Here is an 18,491-nt window from a genome sequence, read left to right on the forward strand (position 1 = left end):
AATGCCACGTGTTCAAAAGCATTTATGTTCATTTTTATTTTTATTAAATTTAAAGCTTATTTTCTGATTTAACGGTCTATCATTGGATGTCTGTGTAAAAAAAGTTTGTGTATTAGCAAATCACTCAAAACAAAGAAAAACATGAAATGGGTCAAATCAAAGCGCCATTTCAAAAAAAAAAAAAATGGTGCCACATTGTAGCGGTCCAAGATAGAGTCATCGCATATATAATCCCACTCCATCCACAGTCTCCAGTGTAAGGGACAAACACAAACCTCAACGCAGAGAAACAACAGGCGCATGCACAAAGAGACTCGCCGATAATCAAGGTTACCTCACATTCTTGCTTCCTCTTCCTTCTCTCTCTACAATGTCGAGGGTTTTTCATTTGCATTTACATTTACTTTGCCTTAATTCTTTGTGTTTTGATCTCAGTTCCCTATTTCATAGCTCTTTTAATATTCGTCATAGTGTGAATGATTGTTGTTATGACTAATGTTTCGTGAATTTGTTTTACCTATTCGTTTTCAACTTTGAATTTCTCATGCTTTTGCTGCCAGACACTCTGTGATGGATGGTTAATGTTCGAAATTCGTGTTAATTGAGTAATATCTCATGTTATTTCTCTAGATTCGATTTCGGGAATGTAATTGGTTAATCTTTTCATCTGCATAACGATGCTTAATTGGATTTTTTTTTCTCTGTCGGGTAAATGAGGTTGTTTCCTTTCTTCAACTGAGGGTGTAAATTGAAATGGGTTATATTTGAAAATGTGCATGCTCTACTTTGGCTAGAAACTAGGTCATTTGGTTTGTGGAGTGCTGCTGATGATAATGTGAGTGTATCCATTTGGAATAGGATACTCTTGTATTGAGATCAGTGTTGTCAATCGGCCGACCCCGAAAATGCCATAGCCGTATAGCGCATAGTTGGATGGCCGCTAATAATGTAGGTCTTACCTTGCATTTTTGCAAGAGACTGATTCCACGGCTCGAACCCGTGACCGCAAAGTCACATGGCAGCAACATTACCGTTGCGCCGAGGCTTGCCCTCATTCATGTCACTCATAATTAACAATAAAACGTAATAGGTGTCTTAAAATAAACATACAGATATAAAAAAACTGTCAAGATAACAAAGAAGTTTAATCCTCTAATTCCTTAACTAAACTTCCTAAAAGCATGAAAATTCAAATAAAAGTTTCTTAAGTAAAATTAGCTATCATTCTCTTCTAGGTCTAGGTCTTCCTCTTTCTCACTTTCACAGTTCTATATCACTTCTTCATCCTCCTCAAACTAGAGTACGTGACCCTCTTATGTATGTTTCCGAAGTAAAACCCCTAAAATATCCCTTACAAATTTCTTAAAAGTATTTTTTGGGGGCAGTTTTTGTTTTTGCGTTTTTACAAGTTCCACTAAATAGCGTTGCTATGGCCGCTATTTCCCCTGCTATAGTGGCCGTAAGCCCATAACAGTCGCTACATTGAACTGCATCGCTACGCAACAACTACGAACAACCAGGGGTGGCTATGCACCGCTACGGCGCTATAGTTCGCTACTGACAATCCTGATTGAAATTCACATGAGCTTGTTATATTGGAATTTTCTATTCATCTTTCACTTCATATGTATTAAGTAGAGAGGACTTTGTTAATCTTCATGCAGAGAGTTTGTTATTTATCATACAGTGCACTTACATTCAGTAAAAGTACCCTTACAATGCTAAAATTAAGTTCAGAAAACCAATTGGCCCGATAAAAACTTAGAAAAGGTATATTTTAAGCTTTTTTACTTGCATTTATGCATTCTTATTTTGAAGATGATGATTATATTGAGGATGTTGCGTCATCAGTTACTGTCTCTTTGACCTCGCAATCATTGCTTCACTTTGTCGCATTGTATTTATCATGCAATGAACTTGAATGCATATGAAATTGTTTCCGTATGAGAAATTACTGTGACCTTATATACTTTCCATTTTGGCTTGCAGTAACTGACTTCCATATAATACATACACGGCAGAGATAGAAATTACTTTGGCAGTCAGATCATTTCATCATTGTGTTGGGTTTTCACCATGAGTGCTATACCTAAGAGATCACATGAAGAGACTGATCATCCGTCTTCAAAGAACCCACATCAAGATTCAGGCACATACTCGAAGCTGGGTTCATCCCTTTCAAGTGACCACCCTATTCCTAATGATGCAGGTCAGGATTCCCGGGTGGCAAAGACACCTAGTGCCGAAGCTCGTGACACAGACAAAAAATCTATTCATTCAGTTAATCAGATGCCATTATCTTCAGATCATCCAATTGGAACTCAGAACAAGATAGAATCAAGTGATTTAAAGGGCAATAGAGATCTCCAGTTTGAAAACCGTGATACAGAGAAGAAGGAGTTGCATGGTGAATCAAGGGGCGATTCTCATACTGCTAAGAGTGAGAAGGATGTATGTGTTGAAGGTCAAGGAAATGACAATAACAAGGATATAAGATATGACCGGGATAATCACAATGATACGAAAAATGCAACTAAGACTGAGAAGTATGGCTCTGATTTGTTAAGCAGCCCCTCGAATAGGAAAGAATCAAAAAAGCATAAGGGAAAAAGACATTTTGATTCCCCTAGTGGTAGGTTGGATTCTGGTCATACTTCACGTGGAAATACACCAGCAGAAGTTGGAAAGAAAAATTCAACAGCAGAGGAAAGGGACTATTCGGAAGCTGGTGAGGCTGTTGAGAAAAACAAAATTGATTCTAAAAGTGAAGATGGATTTAAAGATAGAGAAAGAAAGGATGTGAAGCATCGGGATTGGGGGGACAAGGAAAAAGAGAGAAGTGACCGTAGAAACAGTTCACAAGTTAACAATAGCAATCGTGACAGCAAAGAATCCCCCAATGAAGATAGAGGTGCAGAAAAGTTGGAGAGGGAGAGGAAATATCCTCCAAAAGAGAAAGAAAATTCAAAACAGAGGGAAAAAGCTCACACCAAGAGGGCGTTGTGGAATGAAATGGAGAAGGAGGTTTCAAATAATGAGAAAGAACTTGGTGATGGGAAAACTTCTGAGCAGGAAACTTTATTACCAGATCAGAAGAAACAAAAAGTTGCTGACAGCTCGAAAAATGTTGATGGAGAAGGTAGAGAGAGTAGGAAAGAAAGGGATGCTGATATAGAAGGAGATCAGCCTGATAAGCACATTAAATTTGACAAGAAATCAGAAGATGGATGTGCTGATGGAGAGGAGACTGAAGAGAAGGAGAGAGAAGTCCATAATTATAATGTTCAGCGTCGCAAGAGGATACAGCGATCAAGGGGAAGTCCTCAGGTGGCCAATCGGGAGGCTCGTTTTGCATCCGATGCCCAAGACAATGAAGAGTAGTTTCTTCCTCTGCTTTTCTTGGTTACTTATATTGTGATAACTTATTTAACCCATAAGTATCTTTTTATGGTCCTTGGTGCTGTTTTTTAGTAATTGTTTTGTTACGTTTGTTTTGCAGGTCTCAAGGTATTCTATCACATTGTGTTCATTGGCTCAAAGTGCTTTCGCTTCTTGTAGATTTGTGCCGTCATGAATTAGTTGCGGGTTTCAAAAGAAATTGCTTTAATTTGTCCATTGCTTTATATTTATGAGATTCTCTCCATCAGATTGGCTCATCTCTTTTATAGTTCCTTTTTAATGTCTACTGTTGGGTTGTATTTACTGTTATTATTATAATGTGCTTGTCAATCTTTGGTATTTATGGTTGAATGGAAAATAGTAGAACTGGACATTTTTCTATTATTTTATTTGCTTGTCCATTATATGTAAGTTCTGGTATTTCAGGTAAGGCAGAGGTATCTTTTGTTGTTTATAGAGTTGGTGAAAGCATGCAAGAGCTGATAAAGTTGTGGAAGGAATATGAATCATCTCAATCTCAAATGGAAGACAATGGTGAAAGCACTAACAATTGCCCAACTCTTGAAATTCGGATACCAGCACAGAATGTTACTGCTACGAACCGCCAAGTGAGATCAAATGCTTTGTAGAATTGTTGAATGAGTGCCTTCTTTTTTGGGGTTCATGGATTTTGTGTGTATTTTTAACATTGATAACTGTTCTAATTTCTACTGTTTCTCACTGCTGATGATGTCTTTGTTTCTTGTTGTTTAGCTTTCTCTTAATCTGTTGGTTTATTTCTTCTTGCTTCTGTTGTATTCTTGTATCATGTTTGTTAAGATTATATTGTTATTTGTTAAAGAGTAGTTTGAGGATTTTGGTCCATTTTGGGTGATGATTGTTGAAATTATTTCTGTGCTTATTTTTCTCATAAAATCACTTTGAATGCCTTTCTTCCCTTCTACACTTATACAGTTTCCCCATGGTTTTGTCCTATGCTTATTGTTCATACACTGAATCAGTTTCTCAAGTCCACTTTGTAATGCTTGTGTGATTTTTCATGAATACAATTTGTTGATTGGCCTGTGCCATCGTCCTCAATTTGTTGAAAAACTTCAGTTCATGAAATGGTCTGAACTTTGATGAGATAAAAGTCTTTTATTTGTTTCATTGCTTTTTATAAAAAAAATCTTATATATATGTTCTAAATTTGAAACTCAAGGTATGGAATTTAAATATGCTTTAGTTATTGATGCTATACAAAAGTCTTGAGAGATTAGCTTATTATGTTCAGGTCAGAGGTGGCCAGCTATGGGGGACTGATGTGTACACTTATGATTCAGATCTTGTTGCTGGTATGTGTTATTACAGAAAGGGTGCAGCTAGCTTTTGATTGAAATTTTTTGGAGTTGACACTTTTGAAATTAGTACTGATGTTCAATTTTGTTGCTTAGTTCTCATGCATACAGGCTACTGTCGCCCAACAGCTTCTCCACCTCCCGCGGCCATACAAGAGTTTCACACAACTATTCGGGTGCTACCTCCGCAAGATTGTATGTCCCTATAGATATAAAAGCTCTTTCTTTGTTATCTAATAATACGTAGGCACTACTGTCTTCTATGACCTCTAATTGCGTCTAACTGATCTTGGAGTAGTAACTGGGAATAAATATACTGTAAATTGGTACAGTTTATTTATATGATAAATTAATAAAACCTCCTTGTTGGGGTTTTCCATTAAGTAGTTTTGGAAGGTCAAATAGTTACTCTTTTCAGAATAATTAAACATGGATCTCAAAACATTAATTGACCAGCATGTTAAAACTGTGCAAATGGATCCTGTATTAGTTTAATGTTGTGAAGATTAGTAGAAATTTTGATGTCTTTGTTGTTCTAAATGTTAACTCTGAATTTTGCAACAACAACAACAACCAATTCTTTTCCTAATAGTTGGAGTATCTATGAATTATGCTGTATGCACTGGCAGAATAAAGGAGGAGAAAGATTCAAAGTAGGAGCTATTTCATTATTCATATTCTAAGACTCAAAACTCTTAATTTGCCTGACTACTAACTCATTCAGTAGCTCACCTGCTTACTAAATGTAACATTTAATAGCTGTGAATTTTTCTTAGCCAGTTACTGATACTGCTTTACCATTCAAGCTCTATTTGGATGATCTAAATCACTTAATTCTTTGTTATATCAGGCTATATTTCTACACTGAGAAACAGTGTGCGTTCACGTGCTTGGGGCGCTGCAATTGGTTGTAGTTACAGAGTTGAGCGGTGCTGCATTGTCAAGGTACTAATGACAGCCCTGCACTGAGGTTTTGTGATCTCTTTATTGCAACCCCATCTACTGTGGATACTAGTAGTACACTTTAGTTCATTATTTCCATGCTGCTGAATATAATGTCCTTTTCTTTTTTTTGATATCTATCTTTTTTCTTTTAAAAGAAGTTGTTCACTAGTTTTTGCATAAAGGCTTCACTTGCTGTTTACTTAACTTGTAAACTATCTAATGAGGATATCGGGTTGGATACTTTCATGTTAAATTTTTCATGACCTTGTCAGTTGAAATCTCTCTCTCTCTCTCTCCCCATAATATTTTCAATATAAACAAACGTTGATAGAAATGGACTCAATTTTAATGTATCTGAGGACATTATATTTGGGATGGAAATGGGGGCTTATGCTTTTGTTCATATGGACACCTGTCCTAATTGTACTAGGTAACTATATCAGTGATTAAAAACTTCGTTGTGATTCTGACTCTTATATTTCTTTGGTCTTCAGAAAGGAGGTGGAACTATTGATCTTGAACCTTCCCTTGTGTACACATCAACTATTGAGCCCACCTTTGCACTGGTGTCTGCTGAGCGGAAAGTGACTACCAGAGCTGCAGCTTCAGTTTGTCCCTTATCTATAATAAACAAACCTTTTTGCATTCATAATCGAGTTAGTAGTTATTTCACATTATACGTGATCATCTTACTCGGTGCCTTTGTTTTTGCAGAATGCATTGCAGCAACAGAAGTTTGTAAAAGAGGTCACAATACAGTACAACCTCTGCAATGAGCCTTGGTATGCTAGTTTTGTTGGAAATTATGCAGTCTAATATAGTAATATTTGGTTTGTCGTAGAGCAAAAAAAACTAGGTCCCGTTTGGATATATAGGCTTATTGGAGATTATCTACTAGAAAATGCACTAAATAAGCTCCAATAAGTGCTCTTTGATTTGCATCCAAACAGGTAGTAAGAAGCCAAGTTTGTGGAACTTACATAATATTTGAAAATGCCTCTGCTTTTATTTAACAAGCATTGTAACTTTGCGTGATAATTTTTCCTATTTCTTCCTCATTTAGATGTGGGGTGCAACAGTTTCATTTTATTGCTTATCTTGTTTTTAGTATTTGTTACTTATTAATTATAATAATGATCAGGATCAAGTATAGTATAAGCACTGTTGCTGACAAGGGTTTCAAGAAGCCACTCTATTCATCTACTCGTTTGAAGAAGGGAGAAGTTCTGTATCTGGAGACACACTCCTGCAGGTATTTTTAACATAGAAGTTCTTGACCAAATGACTGATATGCTTATCAACTGTTATCTATAGGTCTTAGATATGATTTGCCTTTGAAAATTACTATCTGCATTAGCTATCAAGTGCCACATGCAACTGCAATGTTCTTGTGAAACCTTGCTGGACCATCTCCCTCTTGTTTCAGTAATTGCATCTTTATATCCATATTTGCAAAGTTTAACTGTTATTATTGTCATTTTCTTTAATATCAATTTTTATCCAATAAGAGATTGCCTGTTGAATTTATGGAACAAAGTGCTGGTCTTTAAAAATAGTAGTATGTTTTCACGGTCCTGTTGATGTCTGAGGTCTCGTTGAAGTTGTGAAGAAACTCTTGTTAATTCTTTGTAGATATGAGCTCTGTTTTACTGGAGAGAAACTGGTGAAAGCTATGCCAGCAACTCAGTTGCATTCAACTAATGGGAACAAAGCTGATTCTGATCATGTCACATTTGATGCATTTCGCTGGGCTCGATGTAAGAAGCCTCTACCGCAGGAAGTGATGTGCACGGTTGGTATCCCGCTGCCGCTTGAATATGTGGAGGTATTTTTGAATCAATCTTGCAATTCTTTTTCACTACTGCCATGTAAAATAACTTGTTGCATATTATGTTATTCGAAATAATTGTAGAATGCAAATATGTGCTTTTTCAATTGTACTATAGTTCACATTCTGCATTTTCTGATGTAGGTGCTAGAGGAAAACCTGGACTGGGAAGATGTGCAATGGTCAAAAACTGGTGTTTGGATTGCAGGAAAGGAATATACCCTTGCACGGGTGCATTTCTTGTCAATGAATTAGTTCGTCGACATGTTTTGTTTGTAGACTTTACTGATTAACAGGAAAAAGAAAAGATATCCTTGCATTAACTGGATTTTTTGGATTTTAATAGAAGTTGCTTTAGGTTATGCATATGTAGGAGAGATTGCCTCCCATTTTTATAGATGCTTTGTTGAAATTCATGGGTTGAAATATTGCTATACATGCAATGGATAGAGTTTAAAAGAAATGTCTTATAGAGAATAGTGTTTAATAGTTTTGTTTTTCTGGTATTTTCTCTTGTACCAATTTTCTTTTTTTAAAAGAGTTCGAATTTTGAAGAGGGTGAGGGAGCAAACCATATCACTCAACTATGTGGGAGATATGGGAGCAACGTGACATGGAATAATAAGTTATGAAATGTTTTAGTAGACCCAGGAAAGTTGTGAAAGTTGTGAGGAGCGGTAGAAAGATCAAGGGTCTTGGTGCGGGTTCCTGTGGGGTTGCTTCAGAAGAAGTTCCTGTGGTAGATGTTGGGTCCGAAGGGAGGGAGTTGATGCTATTGTGGGCGGAGCTTTCATAGCCTAGGAGTGTTCTGACTAGGGGGTTCAATTCATGCAAGGAGGAGTCCGTAACTGCTCTTGTTACTTTTTGTACAAGTCGACTTTTTGGTTGTCCCTGCAGTTTTTTTTTTTTTTGGTCAATAGAGAGCTTGTCATTGAACGAAAGAAGCACAAGGCCTAGGACAGAAAGTAAGTACACGGCCTAAAGGCCCAAACATAAATAAAGCTAACCAACCCACACTGTGAATGCTAGCTATAAATGTGCCACATGCACTAACTTTCAACAGAAGTAAAGACAAGAAGAAGCCAGGTTGAAATTAGTGCACAACTATAATTAAAGGGCTACCCACCCCACTAGTACTCAAAACTAGGGAGACAAAGGTCATCAATAATGCAGGGAATCTCTGGAAAAAGCAGTAAAGAGGGCACCAAAACCAGCAGTGGAACGGAGACTCCCTAGATATTAACCACGAGGTGGAATGTGTCTTGCATCTTCTGAAAGAGCCAACGCTATAGGCATGGGAGGGTGAAAGGTCCATCCAGCAGCTAAGGTATTATGGAGACAAGCATTTGCAATTAGGTGTGCTGCCTTGTTGCAATTCCTAGAACACCAGGAGAAGCTACAAGATTGGAAGGTAACCTGCAACTTGAGGATGTCCTCGACAATTACCTTTGCCTCACCAACCTGTTTCCCACCTTTGCAAGCTTCTACCAGGTTCAAGCAATCTGATTCCAGGATTATCCTATCCAAGCCCAGGTTATGTGCTGTGACAATTCCTTCCCTCAAGGCAAGGGCCTCTGCAATGACAGGTGAAGGACCTCTAAGTCTACGACAATCCCCTGCAACCAACACAGCCCTTGAATCTCTAGCTATGAGCCCAGCTGCACAAAAGGACATATCCTTATGCCAGCTCGCATCCACATTGATTTTAACCGTTCCCTCAGGAGGTGCCTTCCAGAACTCCATAGCAGGTAACCTCCCCTCTCTCTGACTTGTACCTTGAGCTTGAATTGGAGTTAACATGGCTAGTTCAGCTAGCATAGCTTTGATTTGGATTAGTACCCCTCTCGGGCTAGGAATAGTAGCATCAAAGGCACTTTTGCATCTCTCTTTCCAGATAATCCAAAGCGTGCATCCCAAAGCCCTGCAGTCCCCTTCCTGATTGCTAGAGTTATTTTGGATCCACTTAAATTTATCCAGCAGCCAGCAATCAAAGGAAGTGAGGCCATGTGGTGAGATAGCCCATTGAAAGGGGGATCCGAACCAGGCAGCTCGTGTCCAAGGGCACAAGAGGAGAGCATGCTCGATAGTTTCAGCACTCTGGTGACAGAGAGGGCAAAGCAGGGTTCTGGCAATCCTTTTCTTAAACAGATTATCCGCTACAGCAATTGCATTATGACACGCCTTCCAGAGAAAGAGTTTCACTTTCTGGGGGATGCTACAGCTCTGGACTGGGCGAGCCCCTAGAGGGGCAACGCCCAGCGTGTATCCCGCCCTGAGGCGGGGCCCTGGCCTTCAGATGGGCCCTGATCTCGGAGGCCCAATTGGCCCAATAGGTAGTACCCAAGCTCTATAAATAGGAGGTAGTTATCAATTGTAAGGGACTTTTGGCTCATTTGATGAAATGACACTTGAAATTCAGCACTCTCTCTCACTCTCATTCTCTCTTGGCACAATCCCTCTTCCCCTAGGTACTATGCTTCTCTTCAATGTTCATTCCCAGAACATTTGGCGCCGTCTGTGGGGATCGAACCCACGACCACGTGGTTAAAGGTGATAAGCGACGGCTCCGGAGCGGAAGTGGGCAGAAGGAGTTTGGTAAGCGATTAGGGAAGTGAAGAGGGGTCTCGGAAAGGGATGACAGTGGGGAAGAAGGGTTTTTATAGGAGAAGGGGAGAAGCTGGAAGGGTGACGCGTGTTGGACGCGTGTGGGAGGTTGGAAGTCATGATGGTTTTGGGGAGGTGGGTCGCGTGCAAAGGGAAGTTACTGCGCACGATGGGACGGTTATGAAAGGTGAAGTGACGGTTCCGGAGAAAGAGGGAAATTGATGTACCCAAGCTCTATAAATAGGAGGTAGTTATCAATTGTAAGGGACTTTTGGCTCATTTGATGAAATGACACTTGAAATTCAGCACTCTCTCTCACTCTCATTCTCTCTTGGCACAATCCCTCTTCCCCTAGGTACTATGCCTCTCTTCAATGTTTATTCCCAGAAAATGTCGCTGAAGCCTCTGTCGCCGCAGCGCCCGGCAATAACAAAAGTGTGATTCAGGAAACGCTGGCGTACCCAAGCATCGAAGGCGAGCTCATGGCCTGCGTGAACAGAGGGAGCACATGGATGGATCCCATAATATCTATCTTGGCGGGGGACCCGGCAGAAGTGGAGCAATGCACGAAGGAGCAGCAGCGGGAGGCGAGTCACTATACTCTCATTGACGGACACTTGTATCGCCGTGGTTTCTCGACGCCATTGTTGAAATGTGTATCGCCAGAGAAGTACGAAGCGATAATGTCTGAAGTACATGAAGGAGTGTGCGCGAGCCACATCGGGGGAAGGTCTTTGGAATTGCAAAGTGTTGAGGGCGGGTTTTTACTGGCCCACCCTCAGGAAAGATTGTATGGACTTCGTGAAGCAGTGCAAGGAGTGTCAAGTGTTCGCGGATTTGTCTAAGGCACCGCCAAAAGAGTTGGTAACGATGAGCGCCCCGTGGCCTTTCGCCATGTGGGGTGTGGACTTAGTTGGACCTTTCCCGACCGCCAGGGCACAAATGAAGTTTATATTGGTGGCGGTGGACTACTTCACTAAGTGGATTGAGGCTGAACCCTTGGCCAAGATTACTTCTGCAAAGATAGTCAATTTCTACTGGAAGCGTATTGTTTGCAGGTTCGGGATCCCAAGGGCGATCGTATCTGACAATGGGACCCAGTTTTCAAGCAGTCAAACAAGAGAGTTCTGCAAGGAAATGGGCATACAGATGAGGTTCGCCTCTGTTGAGCATCCGCAGACGAACGGGCAGGTGGAATCTGCAAACAGGGTAATCCTACGAGGACTAAGACGACGGCTCGCGGAGGCTAAGGGAGCTTGGTTGGATGAACTTCCGGCGGTGCTGTGGTCGTACAACACCACCGAGCAATCTACTACAAGGGAAACCCCCTTTAGAATGACCTACGGGGTAGATGCCATGTTGCCGGTGGAGATTGACAACTTTACATGGCGGACTCGACCAGGTTTTGAAGAGGAAAATCAGGCCAACATGGCGGTGGAGCTGGACCTTTTGTCGGAAACGCGCGACGAGGCGCACATTCGGGAAACAGCGATGAAGCAGCGCGTGGCGGCAAAGTTCAACAGCAGGGTTCGCGTCCGAGATATGCAGGTTGGCGACCTGGTCCTCAAGTGGCGGTCGGGAGCCCCGGGGAACAAGCTTACTCCCAACTGGGAAGGGCCCTACCGCATTATTAAAGTTCTTGGTAATGGGGCCTATCACTTAGAAGAGCTTGATGGGAGGCGGTTACCTCGATCGTTCAATGGTTTGAGCTTGCGCTACTTTTATAGTTGATCGCAGGCGAGAAAGTGAACAAGGCGGAATCGCCGGAGCCAGATATCTTTAAGATTTTCCGAAGTGTTCTCAAATTCTCCAATGTACTGCAACGACAAATCAATAAAATAAAACGAAAATTCACGAAATTCGTGTCCAAAAAATTCCAGGGATTCCCTGACGATCGGAATTGCCGATCGACATAAAGAATTACGGCGATCACTAAGTGGGACAAGCTTGATCCCCAAAGGGGCTTGCTGGAACCCTGAAGGTTGTGGCGATTCCACAAATGGCCTTTGACGCCTGGGGATCACCCTCCGGAAAGTCTGACGTGATCGCCGGTCCCGTAAGCGATGTGCTGGGTAAGTCTCGCCAGAATACGACGAGCGCCGTTAACTAGGCAAAAGTCTTGGGACCCCCAAATGGCCATTGGGATCCAAGCATTGTAAGCCCCGAGCGGGCAAAGCCCAGGGCGAAGTCCTCGAGAATGGAGGCCGTTTCTTCCTATTAGGGAAAAAACGTCTAAAGTCTTGGCGGTGGTATACCAAGCAACAAGTCCTAGTTAAAATTAAGGCACGAAATCGTTAGGCGTAATTCAATCATATGACGCGTGAAAAATAGCGCAAGATATAAGGTCGGCGAATGAATAGGAGGGAAGGCGAGTAGTGTACGGCGAAAACATTCCAATATGACTTACAAAATATCCAACGGCGATATAAAAAGCTATGGCGAAGGGTTGCTTAAACATAGACGAATGGCGGAAAAATGCACTACAAGGTGACAGTAAAAGATAAAAGTAATGTTAAAAATTACATTATTCATTATTTTCTTTCTCCTGTTCTTCTTCTTCCTCTTCTTCTTCAGTCGCTGTCCAGAGGTTTTGGTCAATCAGGGGAGGATCGTCGGGACCAACCAGTCCTGCGGCGGTTATCTCTTTCATTACTCCCATGGCGCTAAAGTCAAAGTTCGGGTACAAATGTTGGGCCTGATCTTTGGCGAGGTAGAAACCGCGCTCGCGGTTGTCAAGGGCGATGTCAGCGGCTTGTTCCCTCGCCTCAATGGCTTTGGCCTTCTCCGTCGCCAGCTCGTCCTCTAGACTTTTGATCTTTGCTAGTTGGGAAGCAATCTCGGCATCTTTCGTGGCGAGGGCCTCGGCATGAGTTTCGGTCGCTTTCTTGATCTCCTCGGACGTAGCCTGCATCACCGCCTCCATGTCAGATTTCGCCAAGGCCAAGGACTCCGCAGACTTTTTCTCTTGCTCCGCCAACGCCTTTTTCACTAACTCCAGCTCAGCGCACAGTATGGCAAGCTCTGACTCCTTAGCAATCAGCGCCTCGCCTCGGGCGATCAAGTCCTTCTCAGCTTGCTCTTTTTCCTTCTTGCAAGCTTGAAGGCTTGCATCAAGCTCATCTGCTTCTTCCTTCATCAGCGCCAGCTGATCCTCCAGCTCGCCGATTTTAATCCCCGCCGTGCCAATCATCTTGTCGGCATAGACTTTGTCTTTTCCTGCCTGCGTCGCCAGTTTGTCGAAACGCTTTTCCCAAGCAGCGGCGGCTTCTTGATGCTTAGCACTTTCGGCCATCAACCGCTCAGCTTCAACGTTGGCGGCATTGAACTTCTCAAACGTGTGAGCAAAGATGCACCCAGCGCGTAGGAGGCAAGCAAGAGTCTCCTCCTTGGTGACATTCAGGCCCTGACTCAAAACTTCTTTTTCTATAACGTCACGGTTGAGACCAGCAAGTAAGAATTCTGAGGGTTCAATGGCGTTGGGGAGCATATTATAATAGCTTGAAGAACCGACCTCAGGAGCAGGGGCTTGTTCAATTTGAGCTGCTTCAGAGGTAGTGGCAGCGCCAGGACAGGATTTTTCCCCTTGATGAGGCGGGGAAGGCATGGGGCCCGCATCATGTGTTGAGGGCGGGCTAGGAGGCGCATCTTGGCGAGGGGGAGACTTTGGGGTTTCATTTTCTTTTTCCTTATCTCCAATAGGAGTGTCGGAAGACGCAGCAGCTTTTGTGGCGTTAACGCCGGCGGAGGCGGCTGTGGCGCCAATAGAGGACTCAGCGGCAACAGCAGCGGTCGCACCGGCGGAAGCGGGAGAAGAAGCTGGTACGGCGGTTGGCTCGGTAGCTGCGGCGACAGAGGCTTCAGCGACATTTTTGCCTTTAGGCGCAGCAGCAGTGGTGGGCTGAGCGCCAGGGTTGGATGTGCCGGCGTCGGAGGAGGCTTTGGTCAATCTTCTCCTCTTGGGAGCTTTGGTGCTCTCGGCTTGGGTTTCAGCACCGCCCCGTTTTTTCGCGTCGCCCTCAGTGTTGAATTTTGGGGAAAAGCGAGCCATTCTCCTCTCGCGGGCCTTCAGGAGCTCGGCGTTCGTGAAATTCATATCTTCTGTAACAATAAAAAAAAACGATCAGTGATAACATAGGAGTCGAGAAAGGAAATGTCAATAATAAAAGTGAGCTATGGGCAACCTAAGTATTTGGGAGTTCTTGAGAGGTCAGCGCCCTCAAGGACTGTTGTGCAGTCAAGGATGGGAAGTGGGGCAAGGAGATTAAGAAAGGCTTTATCGTTGGCGGACAAGGAATCCTCTGAAGGATCGGTGATCCCGTTGGGCTTCTCTGTCCAGTAAAGAGGAAAGAGGGCGGTCCCGTCTCTGAGGGTGAATGCCTCTGGGTAGGCGGGATGAACCGCCACACGGAAGTACTTTCGTGCGAAGGAGGACTTCGCGTTACTTTTGTGGGGATGCAAACACTTCCGGCCGGCTCGGGCCTTCAAGGAAATCCATCCTTTGTTTTTGATGGACTTGGGGTCGACGTCGTAAAGGTAGAAGAAACTGGTGGGGGATGGGGCGATGCCGACAGCGGCGCTTAGGATTTCAAAACATCGAATGAAGGCCCAGGCGTTAGGGTGGAGTTGACAGGGAGCCGCGTTGATGTCGCGGAGGACGGTTTGGACAAAGGGCGAGAAAGGAAGCCTGATTCCAAGCTCGCTAAACATGTATTCGTACGCAAAGAAAAAATGGGATCTCTTTACGTCGCCGTCTGGCTTGTGAAGCCAGGGGCGATCCCCGGGACTGCAAACCCAGATCCTGAGTTTGGCGTTAAACTCATCATCATTGGACAAGCCACCCAGGGAGTTCACGAATTTCACAATGGGATCGCTATCTTGGAAGATGGAAGGTTGATCTATAGCCTCGTGTTTGGGGGCTACTTGGACTGGAAGGGGCAGGGTGGCGTAGGTTTTTAGTCGGTGAGCTGGGATCTCCGGAACCTCTAAACGGAGGTCGCCGGCAGCGGTGGAGTCAGGGTCGCTTTCGGAGGAGGAAGAAGAGTGATTAGGGGAGGTAGGGTTTGAAGCCATTTTTAGAAGAAAGTGAGGTGAAAGAAAAGAAAAGATCAGTATGTGTGCGATGTAAAGATAAGGACAGTGGGACTCACCGGAGTAGGATGTGAAGAGTGGGTAGCGGAAAGGGTGATAAGCGACGGCTCCGGAGCGGAAGTGGGCAGAAGGAGTTTGGTAAGCGATTAGGGAAGTGAAGAGGGGTCTCGGAAAGGGATGACAGTGGGGAAGAAGGGTTTTTATAGGAGAAGGGGAGAAGCTGGAAGGGTGACGCGTGTTGGACGCGTGTGGGAGGTTGGAAGTCATGATGGTTTTGGGGAGGTGGGTCGCGTGCAAAGGGGAGTTACTGCGCACGATGGGACGGTTATGAAAGGTGAAGTGACGGTTCCGGAGAAAGAGGGAAATTGATGTAACCAACACATCACGTGGGGCAGCCACGTGAGGCAGATAGAAATTTGAAAGGGTTTTAAAATAAGGGAAAGCGCGAAAAGCCTCGCCACTATAAGGATCAAACGCCATCGCCTGACGATTGACACCAACAACGAAGTTCAGTCGCTCGCCGGGGTCACCGCCAGTCAATGACTGAATGATCGGCACATGACCCATGCCTGCCACCTTTCCCGCCGGCGAGCGATCATACACCTGCTCCAACTTGTCGTCCTCGCCGCTTGCGGACTTGTGGACTTGCCAGCTTGGTTTACTCGTCAAGTCAGTGGACTGGGTAACTGAAAATGCTAGTTTCCTTTTGCTCACGCCATGTTGGCGATATAGTTAACTTCTCTTTTTTCAAGCCATGTTGGCAGTGTAGATTCCGGTGTACAATAAGACATGTGACAGCATTTAAAAGACACCCTTAGCTCTCGTACCTCGAGCTCGGTGTCTTGTGGACTAGTGGACTGGGCGAGCCCCTAGAGGGGCAACGCCCAGCGTGTATCCCGCCCTGAGGCGGGGCCCTGGCCTTCAGATGGGCCCTGATCTCGGAGGCCCAATTGGCCCAATAGGTAGTACCCAAGCTCTATAAATAGGAGGTAGTTATCAATTGTAAGGGACTTTTGGCTCATTTGATGAAATGACACTTGAAATTCAGCACTCTCTCTCACTCTCATTCTCTCTTGGCACAATCCCTCTTCCCCTAGGTACTATGCCTCTCTTCAATGTTCATTCCCAGAACAAGCTCCAAATAAACTTCCAGGTTTCCTCAGGAATTGTGGAAGAGCCATTCGCTCCTTGGGGGCTTGTCTCTCCATCCAGCCTAGCAAGATGATACCCAGTTTTAACAGAGTACACTCCCGTTGGAGTATGGGGCCAAATTAAAGAGTCCTTACATTCAGTGAGGCCCACTGGAGTTTGAAGAATTCTGAAAGTTATTGCCGGGGGAAACAAAAGAGAAACTTTAGCTTGATTCCACCCTCCAGTCCCAGGGTCCAGAAGCTCATTGACTCTCATATCAGAGGGGGGAGAGAGAGTTGAGGAATCAGATCCCCATTCCAGAGCCACGAGTCACCTCTCACTCTTATGGAATCCCCCTTTCCAATTGCCCACCTGCCATGTCGCAATAAGAATTTTTTCCCTTCCACAAGGCTCCTCTAGAGCCACGAAGGCGCTCTGGCAGTCTCTGCCTTTGAGAAATCAGAGTTCGGAAAGTAGATTGCCTTCAAGATCTTAGCCCATAGAGTATTAGGATTAGACAGGATCCGCCAGGCCTGCTTTGCAAGATGGGCAGTGTTCTGGTCTAGGAAATTCCGAAAGCCCATACCACCTTCTTTCTTTGGCTTAGCAATCTTGCTCCAACTTCTCCAGTGAATACCCCTTTCCTTACGATGCCCACGCCACCAAAATCGAGCCACAATTGAGTTCAGTTCCGAACAGAAAGATTGGGGAAACTTGACAATCGCCATAGCGTAGGAGGGGATCGCTTGGATGACAGATTTGATCAACACCTCCTTGCCCGCTTGATTGAGGAGGGATTCCTTCCAACCATCAAGTTTTTCCATAATTCTATCTTTGATCCAGGCAAGTGCAAAGGTCTTATTTCTCCCCCAGGTAGCTGGTAGGCCCAAGTATTTCCCCGGTGAGTCCCAAATTTCCATATGAAGAATGGATGAAAGCTTGCTTCTTATAGGTTGAGCCAAGGCACTGCTACAAATAATTCCAGACTTGGCAACATTGATGCGTTGCCCAGAAGCCAATGAGAAGGAATTTAGTATACTTTGGATTTGGTACGCCTCACGTTCTGAAGCCTTTGCAAAAAGAAGCGAGTCATCCGCAAATAAGAGGTGGGTGAGAGTGGGAGCAGATGGGGCAAGCCTTATACCTTCAAGGGTCCCTTCCCTTTGTGCATTCAACAATTGGTGTGAGAGGACATCCACCGCTAGTACAAATAGGTAAGGGGAAAGAGGATCCCCTTGTCTTAAACCTCTGCCCGGGGAGAGTTTTCCACTGAGAAACCCATTGATTTTGAACTTGTAAGACACACCACTAACCAATTTCATAACCAAATCTACCCAAGTTTCTCTAAAACCATAGGCAAGCAAAGCTTTCTCAAGGAACCTCCATTCAAGACGGTCATAAGCTTTGCTAAGATCAAGCTTTAAAGCACAATACTCCTTTAGATCTTTACCACGAGCCTTCAATCCATGAAAAACTTCCTGGGCAATGACAATGTTGTCTTGAATTGCTCTACCCCCAACAAAAGCACTTTGGTTTGGAGTGATTAAGACATCAAGACTATCTTTTAGCCTGGAAACCATAACCTTAGAGATAATTTTCAGCAAGAAATTGCAGCAACTAATAGGACGATATTGGTTCACATTTTCAGGGCCAGAAACCTTTGGTACAAGGGCAATTAAGGTCTCATTAATTTCAGCAGGAAGGTAGCCATGAGAGAAAAAAGATTGGACAGCAATAGTCACCTGATCACCTATAGTTTCCCAATGGCTCTTGAAGAAGAGACCATTCAAACCATCTGGGCCTGGGGCCTTCAGGCTACCCAGGCCTTTAACAGCTTCAAAAATTTCACTTGGGCTGACGTCACTACACAAAGTATCATTCAGCTCGTTGGAAACAAGTTTAGGGACATGCTGCAGGCATTGCTCAACTAGTTGGACTCCCTCGGACCTGTAGATATTTTCATAATGGGCCAAAAAGGCACCCCATGACTTGTGGTTGGCCCTCAGCCCATGATGACCCTATTTTAGTAGTGTTTTTAGGGTCATTTCTTTGATAGTTTTGAGTCTTTTTGTTGAGTCTCATGTAGTGTTTCATGCATTCTCATGCATTTTTATCTTTTCTTTAGTCTTTATTTTGTTTTGGTAATTTTGTAGTTTTAT

The 18,491-nt window shown here is 43.7% G+C and overlaps 1 protein-coding gene across 1 annotated transcript; it reads left to right on the forward strand.

Annotated features, from left to right (window-relative positions):
* The first annotated feature begins 170 nt into the window (after window positions 1–170).
* LOC130738504 (uncharacterized) lies at window positions 171–7,972 on the forward strand. The gene is made up of 11 exons (XM_057590493.1): window positions 171–329; window positions 1,990–3,377; window positions 3,812–4,007; window positions 4,673–4,733; window positions 4,833–4,931; window positions 5,587–5,681; window positions 6,176–6,289; window positions 6,396–6,463; window positions 6,823–6,933; window positions 7,314–7,506; window positions 7,654–7,972. Exons 2-11 carry the CDS (start codon window positions 2,077–2,079, stop codon window positions 7,762–7,764), a joined length of 2,349 nt encoding a protein of 782 aa, XP_057446476.1. The 5' UTR covers window positions 171–329; window positions 1,990–2,076; the 3' UTR covers window positions 7,765–7,972.
* The last annotated feature ends 10,519 nt before the right edge of the window (window positions 7,973–18,491 follow it).

This window comes from Lotus japonicus, chromosome 2 (assembly GCF_012489685.1).
Source record: "Lotus japonicus ecotype B-129 chromosome 2, LjGifu_v1.2".
Taxonomy (NCBI): domain Eukaryota; kingdom Viridiplantae; phylum Streptophyta; class Magnoliopsida; order Fabales; family Fabaceae; genus Lotus; species Lotus japonicus.